Raw genomic sequence first — 10,342 nt, 5'->3', positions numbered from 1 at the left:
TTTATTATAATATTTAGTTGGGTATTTTACAGCCTATGTTATTAAATTTTTGTATGTCATATGCATATTTATATATATTGGAGTCCATGTTTGTTTTTTAAAATTATTATTATTATGTATACAATTGAAATTTAGATTTATATATTTTTATTTATGATCTTTATTAAGTTTGTTTAAGTTTTATATTTATATATGAATAATGGTTAACTCAATTGTATTTGATGAAATGTAGACATAAAAATGGTTTTAACGTTAACTGATAGACTTGTTTCTTTAAAACACGATGTAGATAATGGTATCCCGCATTCTTAATTTACATTACATTCATACACAACTATTAACCTCGGTTCTCGGGACTGGAAGTGTAATGTTAAGCAGAATGTAAAGACTTGTAGACTGAAGAAATTAGGCATTTGTAATATCGACATTCCAGGTGTCGGGAGTAAATATCCCACGAGTTATAACAACTATATTAGGCATAATTTAATGCAATAACGTGTGAGATATGTTACAACATTATGTGATGGGGACACAATATACAAAATCGGATATTCTAATAATATAGAGAAAATTACTCAGCAGATATCGGATAATACATACATATTGATAAAATAATATATTTCGACGGAATACAGCTACACGGGACGAACACTCGTGTCAAGACCACGCTCTTAAAATTTTTTTATTTATTACTCTCAACTTTTTTTAAAATTTTCACTTACAACAACTTCTAATCAATTTCATATTACATTTTAGTCAAAATCTGATTTTACGTAAATATTCCCGTTTTTCCTTAACTTTTTTTTGTTTTTCTCGGAGCTTTTGAAAACTACTGGGATTTTTAAATTATACATAGGAACGTCTTCCAGAGTCAGGGACTTCAATCATGATTCAACCACGTTTATCTATATTGACTATTACCAATGTGATATAATATACCTATGTATTATATCTATCATCTATGTATTATAATAATTGTGCCATAATCGTTGCAAAAATGATTAGAAGATTAGAAAATTCTGATTAAAAAAATCTGTATGGGCGACGGGTGTTCGACGCATAATTACTAATTGTTATTATTGCAATATATTTATTTATTATTGTTTAACATTGTTGAAAACAAATTGTATATTTTAATCATTATTATTGATTTCTTAAAAAGTTTTGGCTGAATATATTTTTTTTTTTTTGGGTGGGCACCCCAGCAGTTTTCACTTGTGACCCCCCGCTTTCGATGTTTCGCATAAAAAAGGATCGTTTATACTATTAATTGGTATCTATGTGTCATAACTTATAAATTAATTAAAATGTATAAGTAATAAAAGCTTTAAGCAAGTATAAATGTAAACTAGGAAACTACGTTAACAATATCGGGTGATGTATTGTGTGGCAAAGTAGTGATGGGCACTATCGAAATATTCAATAGTAGTTCAAACATTCGAAATATTAAAAAAAATATAGTATACCACAAAATTTCCCATTTTTTTTTTTTTGATTCTTTCGTACTTAAGAAGGGGTCGCACCCGCGTGTGTTGTATGCGTGTTACACATGTCTGGCAAATTTTCGTTCACTAGTTTCAATAGTGCGCTGTTAGTTTTGATATTATAGAGTAAATTAACCTATTTTCAAACTTTTAAGTAAAAACATCATCAGTGTTCTCTCGTTGGTTTTTTACTATATTTTAATTGTCTGTATTATTATATGCTATTGTTTAACTCGTAACTTACTTAAAAATGTCGTAAAAAACCAATGAGAGAACACAGATAATGTTTTTACCAAAAAGTTTGATGGTATGCCAAATTACTCTAATATCAAAACTAACAGCACACTATTGAAACTATAGTGAACGAACATTTCCAATGTAGTACGCATGTAAACTAGTAGTAGAAATATCGCAAACACAGTATTGTAATGATATTTGAAATAAAATATTTTGACATTGGGTAAATGCAATATTTCATTTCAGAAATATTGCAAAAATAAAATAGTGCTGATATTTGAAGCAAAATATATTGACAATAATTGCCAAATTATATTTCAGAAATATCGCAAACACAATATTGTAATAATATTTGAAACAAAATATTTTGAAAATATAAGCATAAAATATTGTGGTAATGTTTGAACTCCTGCCAAAAAATATTTTTGCAATATTGTTAAATATTTTGATGATAATTAAAAAATATTTCATAATTTCCTATAAATATTTCCACAATATTTTTAAAATATAATTTTGCTGTGTAGGATAAGATGGATACGACACATGCGAGTACGACGTCCTCTTAAATGAGGTGCGTCTATGATGCAAACAGAATTTGATGGTCGGGTCTTGTCGAAGGGCCAGTTTATACACTTTAAAGCTTGTAGCCTTTTGAAGTTTGCCAATTCGGCGTTTATTGAGTGCGTTATCGTTGTTAATTGTTATAAATATAGCTTGGTATTCGCTATTGTCCCGATCTACGGACTAAGATATTTAGTGAAGTGAATATTCAATATTATGATGAGTCTCCAAAAACTACAGATTTAGTAGGTTTGGAAAACTCGAATATTTGACGAAGACAAAACGCCCTAGATTCGCATTACACTATAATGGGTGGAGCCATATTCCGGTATTTGAAGGATCGGGCCCTTGTAGATCATATTATAGTATGGGTTAGTACATAATAAAGACCTGCACGGGCCGGGCTTACCCAGACCGGCCCGGATTCCATAAAATGCAAGATGGGCCGGGCTGGACATCTATTAGGACAAAAGTTAAGAGTCGGGCCGAGCCGGACTTTTTTTATACACAGATTTCTTAAAATTAAGTTATATTTTAAATTTGATACAACCCATTGATTTATAACTTGATGCCTTAAGAAATATTGGATATAAATATATAATATAAAATAAATGGACAAATTTATAATTAATAAATAATTAATCTAAATTTATATTATATTTAGTCATATAATTGTATGCGGGTCGCGACGTTCGTGTACTTAATTAGTTTTCTTGTACACCAAGGCATAAATCAACCTAGTGACGTTTTAACTCATACTCCACACATCCCGAGAAATACGTTACCTATTACTTATTACCTGAAATTATTAAAATAACTCATGGGGAACAAATTATTTCTGAAAATCTTTGTTAACGCTCCGATTCAAAATATTAAAGCTAATAGTAGAACTTGTATAATTTGTGTATTTACTATTTATACTATTTTAAATGCCCACCCCAAATCCTCAGTAATTATTGCTAAGCATACTACATGGTTGGCCACGCATGGGTGCAGAAATCTAAACTTGACACAACTTTCAAATTTGTCATTCATTCTGTAGGTAACCTATTTTTTTTTACAGATTTGAATATAATTAAATTTATTATCAAGTTAATTTTAACTTAATTAATTTTTTTTATTCATTAATTTTTAACTTAACAAAGTTATAAAAAATACTATAGTTGACTTTTAACTTAACTTATTTTTTCTTATATTAACTTAACTTAACGAGTTAAAAAAAATCGTTAACTTGCCCAGCCTTGCATTTATCACTCATGAATTTTCATGGAGTAATAAGTTATTAAAATAAAATTGTGACGAGCAACTTATACTTGCCGAGGTATCACTTTTAAAGTAGGGATTCGTCGCTATGTTGCTTATATTATGTGCTTCAAACATCGGAACATGCAAGATTTTCAAGAAAGAATTTGGAGTGTATCGGTACGTATCGGGTCAATTTTGAGCGTTCAAGATGTTACACGTGCAATATACAAGCGATATGTACCGACCCGTATCGGACTCGGACTCCAATACGAGGTGGTACGTAACTATTCCGTATCGATACGTATCGAATTTTTCTTCTTGAAAATCTTGATGGTGTTGTTATAAAGGCAATAATATATTCTATTTTAAAATATTCTAACCACACAAACTATAATAGACCCGAATCTAGGACGTTACGTCAAATATTTGAGTTTTCCATGGATAATTATTATAGGCTAGATGCCTAGATCATTCTAGACTCTTGTCATCGAGGTCATAGGCATGATAACAATATGTATCTATAGAATATAATAATAAAATTGGGTGGTGCCAATCGGTATCAGCCATTTTTGTGGGTTACTTGGAGGGGGAAATGATTAAGCTACGAGGTTTTGGTTAGCGCCTTGTGCTCCTGATTTCCTGAGTGGTGGGGATCGTTGATTTTCGGAAATGGTTTTCGACGCGTAGCTGTGGCGCCCGTTGCGTAGTCCGTCGTCGATCGTCGTCCGTTAACTGTCGCGCAATTTCGCCTACCTCGCGGCATTTTGGAACCGATTGCTGTACCCTGTATAGTCGTTACTCGTTAATAACCGCCACTCGTTTTTCATCCGTCGAACCTGTAATCTTGCCGCTTCCGTTGTATCGTCGCCGTTAATATCCGGGTGTGATTCCGTGCCTTTGTCGGGCCATTGTTAATTATTATTGCTCCGTGCCTTTAATATACGTTGCTATAGCTTATAACTTCAGCCACACTTGCAGTGAACGACATCCGTACCGATTTTTTTCCCGTTCTGACACGCACCCGGTTACTGAATAATATGTGCAAATGATATTATATACATCGTTGGATTGTTTTTCACCTGTTCGCTTACTAATCAACACGGCCCAAAGTCTGCCCAAAGTCTCAGACGACAATTGTGCCGACTATCCGCCCACAGTGCCATTTGTTTCCGGTATCCACAAATCACAAATGTTTCTCACGCTCACACCACAAACTCGTACGTTCCGTTATGTAACCAACGTATTCGCGTTCTCTCAGGCCCACGTACGCAAAATGCACGCGGGTATCCGTCCGCGGTTACACTTACCACAGCCTTTGATTTGGTCTGATCCTCACAACGAACATGGCTTCAAATGTCTATACATTACATTTAAATCAGTCTTCACCGATACCTGGTAAGTTTTACACACACTGTTAATGTTCTTTTGTACTACTATTTGTTTTATACTATATTTTTGAGCAGCACAGCTGTCAAGAAATTATGATTTAATAGTTTGCATTCCAATTTCCGTCCTACCGCATGTGACCGTCTTTCATGTACCTACTAGCCACTAGGTAAACTAACACTAGTCCTAAGTTATTTTCGAGCGGGTCCAAATAATATATTTTTTACATTAAGTTATATTGCACAAGACAAACAAATTTTTTTTAATATACAGGGTGATTTTTTAAACATGCTCACATGCCCTATTTTAGATTGTGAGCGGAGCGATGAATGCTTTGATTTTACAATGATGTGTGTTTTCATATTTATAATATATTTATTTATTTTTGTTGCCTGTCATCACGGGTTTGGGCAAGTAAAATTGCTTCGATTTTCTTCAACAGCAACTTTTCTGGTAGGAAAGTGAATCTAGTTGGCGCGTTTGGGAGGTCCGAATTTAAAGTTCTCAATAGTTTTCAAAAGTGAGATAAAAATATAATGAAAATCGAGAATTTTTATGCAAAACAAGTTTTCGAAAAAACCGATTTTGGTTTTTAGTGTAATTCTAACAAAAATGACCGTAGCATACATGCAATTTTCCCTGAATATTTGTGTGAGTATTTTCTACACACCATACAATTTTCAAAATATTTTGACTTGTGTTGAACGGTTTATAGGCATATATGCCATTTTCGCATATTATTTTTTTTTTTAAACTACAGTCGATAAAAAATGTTTCGCTCCGTCTAAAAAATTTGTGAATGTAATACAAGATTTCTCGTAAGGTTGTTAATGGAAATTAAAAGAAAAGTTAAGTGTAATCCATAATAATTTTTTATTTATGTAAATTTAAAATGTTGACAAAATTTGTAAAAATCAAGAAAAGTAGCAATTTTTTTTAGTGAGAAATTCATAAAATTTTTTCCTTTTATATCTAAGATTTAAAACCTTAATACAAGATTCCTCATAAATTTGTCTACATCAATAAAAAAGTGTCTACCGGAAAGTCAAATAAATATAAAATTTTAATGAGCTTATGAAGTTGACATTTTTACAACATTGGATATGCACTAGATTTTTCATGTAGTGATTTCCTTATTTTGTTGTAATTCAAAAACTTATCACTGTAGACACTTGAAACTTACACTATATGTTTATTTCATCAATTTATATACTTGATAAAATTTTCAAAAATGTTGACTAGTTTTAAGCTAATGATGGAAATTTTCAGTTTTTATTTTTTTTTTTAATACATGTCTATAACATTTCTGGTTGGGCAAAAAACATGAAAATTTGATACAATACTCTTGATAAATTGTTACAAATAACAGTTGGAAAATATTAAAAATGCATAGGCACGATTTTTTTTTATAAGGATTTAAAATTCAAGTTTTAACAATATTTATCAAATTGAAAATTGAAAATAATTTTGTAGTTAAAAATTTATAAAATGTTGGACACATATCATACGCGATGTATGGTACGCGCGAGTTTTTATTTACATTGGTTAAGTTCATGCGAGCCGTCGTCAGAGTTTTCCTCGCCTTTATAACGCTTATGAACTTAATCAATGTACACTAAAAACGAGCGCTTACGATACATCTCGTATGATACGCGTTCATGTGAACAGGTCTAATGCTTCAAAACATTGAGCTCTAAATTTACTTTCTGTAGATTCATATTTTTTATTTTCTCTGACTTTTGATTCAACAGTGGTACTTTTAATTATAAGTTTACGTTTGTAAGTAAGATCCGATGAAATATTTAAGGACTTGGCCATTTTTTTTGCTTCACAAAGACATTTTTGGAAACCATTTTCCCTTATTTATGTGTAAGAGAAAATGTAATATTAGACATTCACATTAATAAACAGTATAAACTATAAAGTAAGTACAATACGCATTGTTTAAAAATAGAACAAATCGAATTTATTACGATACAAAGATATGTATATAAACGTAGATAGTAGATACGTCATACTTAGCTATCACTAATCGAAAAATTAATGATTATTAATATGGTTCTTTATTTTTGTTATTAGAACATGAACGTCATGAACATCGATTGTATTTAATTATATTTACATTTTATATATTATTTAGATTTAGCACGATAGGCAATAGTACATACAACAAAATAGATATGTATTTTTACGGGTATCGACGAGTTTTTACAGAGGCCTCTAGGCCCTAATGGAGTATACAGATATTACAAATACGCATTAATACTGTACAGCCGCCTGGTATTATACAAATTTACTTTTATATTATTACTATTATTTTTTTTTTTAGTTTTTTGTGATTGGGGCCTCTGAGTATAATATTGATTTAGGCCTACCGGGAAAATTCCGATTTCTCGATGGGCCTATCCGCTCAAAGTTGTAGGTTGTGACTTGTTGGGCCCTGGCCTGTATCTTATTAAAATAAATAAATAAATACGGGACGTAGGGTAACCTTAATCCAAGGTCCGGATTTATATGTAGTGAAACTGCATAAAATAATATTCTTACGCATAAAATACTCTTTAATTTAGCTTAAATTAATCAGTTTAACTATTTTTCTAACATATTATCAGGGCTTTGCACCCGAATTAACCGGAACCCCTAACACCTTAAAAACCCTTAAAAAATCAAACGCCCGAAACCCATTTAACCTTAATGATTCTGTGTTTCTGTTTTCTAAACACTCGAATTAACCAAAGCCCGAATACAATATTCTGGTTAACCCAAAACCCAAATATTTTTGTTTTTTATAATCTCCATGTGATGTATCATTTTGTAGCATTCGAGTTTGGAATTTATATTTTGTTATAAACAACTACAAATCAGATTTTTAAATTTTTTGTGGGGGGGGCTTATCCTTCAATAAAATTTAAATAATTGTATTTTTTCTAGATTATTCAACACCCGTATTAAGTAATATTAACCTTTATAATATCGGTTATTAAAACCCAAACGTTTGTCTAATTTTTTTATTTTGGTGTTTGAACACCCAAATACATCTAGCACCTGAAACCCGAAACCCAAATAAATGTTTTGAGTGCAAAGCCCTGCATATTATATTTCGTACGATTGCTCAAACGCTAGAAAAATAAATTATCACAATGTTGTACTGTTTTAGGTACTCACGTACATTTGAGGTCTACGTCGACACTCGGCAGCAGTTCAACAAAAAAATAAAATCGTTGTACTTCGAGTGTACTGTACTTCATTTCTTTGCTATAGATGTATATTTTGTTAGTTTATAATTGTTGTATTTAAAGAAAGATACTAACGCGATAGCCAATAAAACGACTGGCCTAAAAATTTCAAATAACATTTTGCCAATGCCTAATATGTGAAAACAGGAAACGTACATTTTGGATAAGTACAGTAGTTATATGCTATAAATACATACATATTTTTATTTATTTTACGAGAATATTATTCACATATAAATATTAAATTATAAATATCATCATATATGGATATTCCATGTATAGGTAATGAACAGTCAATATTTCAAATTTTGTACTCCAAAACTCAATAGCATCAACATTAAAAACTTTTATATAATACAAATAGAGTGAGGCAAATTGGTGTATGTAATAAAATTGCTGTAATAAAGATGTAGCCATGTAGGAGCCAAAAAAAGGAAAGATGTACATGTTAATATACACGAAAAAATTATTCATAAAAAAATGTCGAATATGCAAAAAAAGTTTAGTAAATATTCATAAGAATTCAAAACGAAAAATAAACCATATTTTAAGTTATTATTAATTTGCACAATTTGCACTAAAAGAAATGTAAAATACCTATGGAAAAATAAATTTATAATATTCAAAATATGGTTGTAAACTGTATGAAATTTTGAAATTGTATTGAACTGAAAATAATAGTTAAAAAATATGTTCGTAATCGGGATATTAGCGAGATAGATATTAGCAGTAGTAGAATCGTATCAAGTTTGAAGAAGTAATATTTAGGAAATTCATATGACAAGTACATATGGGCTATGTGCCTATATGTCTATGTGTGAGTAGCAAATGATTATTGGTGTGTTTCCGAGAATTGTTGTCACGCCGCGTCGTGCAACAGCCGCAGATAGCAACTCTCACAAGCACACGCACATGTCAATACATCTCAAAAAATTTCGATTGTAATTTTTAAAAAAAATGTTGTATTTATAAGTATTAAGAGGATGCTACACGCGCATGTGTTGTCTCCGTCTTACAAACGCGTAACATGCCAAATTTACGATCAGCAGTTCACGTTTTATACCGTTAGCTTAAAAATTAGAGTAAATCGACCTATTATGAAAACTTGATAGTAAAAAGTAAGAACTTTATCTGCGTTTTTTTGGGAGTTTTTTTACGATACTTCAGTTTTTAAGCGAGGTATGCTTGTATAATAAATGTAAATTAAAAATGCTCATAACTTACTTATAAACTGAATCATTGTAAAAAAAACTTCCAACAAAACACAGATAAAGTTCTTAACATCAAGTTTCATAATAGGTCGATTCAATCTAATTTTTAAGCTAATGGCATAAAACTTGAACTGCTGAACGTAAATTTGGTATGTTACTCGTTTGTAAGACGGAGATAACACATGCGGGTGTGGCGTCCTCTTAAGCGTTTGGACCAGGGGTCGGGAACATTTTCGTAAGAAAGAGCCACTTTTTCGAAAATTACATAACCATGATGTCCAGGGAGCCGCACAGGTTTGCACAACTTTTTTTTAGTTGTAGTTGTTAGTATAGGCAATATATTATAGAATAATAGAATAAAGATACTATTATTATTTAATTGAAAAATTGGTAGGCATTAAAAACATAATGATACGTCTTAAACTTAGAAAATATAGAAAAACATTAAATTTTTAATTCATTATTATTATTATTGTTTATATAAATATCATATTATGCTAATACAATAACACAAAATAAACGTATCTACTTAATATTAGTGGGAATTTTCCAAAGAGCCGCAGGCTGTATATTAAAGAGCCACAGGTTCCCGACCCCTGGTTTAGACTACAAAATAAATACAAATTTAATGCTACTATATAGGTATTTTAGTTTTAAGGTCGTTTAAAATTAAAGTTGAAAATCGACTTCCTGAAAAGCCTATTTATTTTGTCAAAGAATTAATTCATATATTAAAAATTAAAACCAATTTCAAGGTATATGTAATTTATTGTCTACGAGAAAAATATGTGTGCTTCAATCAGTTCAATCTCCTGAAGAAAGAAAAAGATCAATTTTTGTAGATATGCTTAATATGCGTATGAAATTAAGAAATATGAACTTTTCACCAAAAATGTATGAAATATTTTTTAACTTACCATTGTACCCATAGCTTGGATTTCTATCTTGGTCTGTTATAAATCGAGAGCATATGGAATAATAC

At 30.7% G+C, this 10,342-nt stretch overlaps 1 protein-coding gene across 1 annotated transcript; it reads left to right on the top strand.

Moving 5' to 3' along the window:
- The first annotated feature begins 3,913 nt into the window (after window positions 1–3,913).
- On the top strand, window positions 3,914–9,309 carry LOC111041521. Its single transcript, XM_022325800.1, has 2 exons — window positions 3,914–4,922; window positions 8,071–9,309. The coding sequence occupies exons 1-2, from the start codon at window positions 4,573–4,575 to the stop codon at window positions 8,195–8,197; spliced, it is 477 nt and encodes a 158-aa protein (XP_022181492.1). The 5' UTR covers window positions 3,914–4,572; the 3' UTR covers window positions 8,198–9,309.
- Window positions 9,310–10,342: the final 1,033 nt, after the last annotated feature.

This window comes from Myzus persicae, unplaced genomic scaffold (assembly GCF_001856785.1).
Source record: "Myzus persicae strain clone G006 unplaced genomic scaffold, MPER_G0061.0, whole genome shotgun sequence".
Classification (NCBI taxonomy): Eukaryota; Metazoa; Arthropoda; class Insecta; order Hemiptera; family Aphididae; genus Myzus; species Myzus persicae.
Note: the sequence above shows the minus strand (reverse complement) of the source record. Positions and strands in the feature narration are given on the sequence as shown.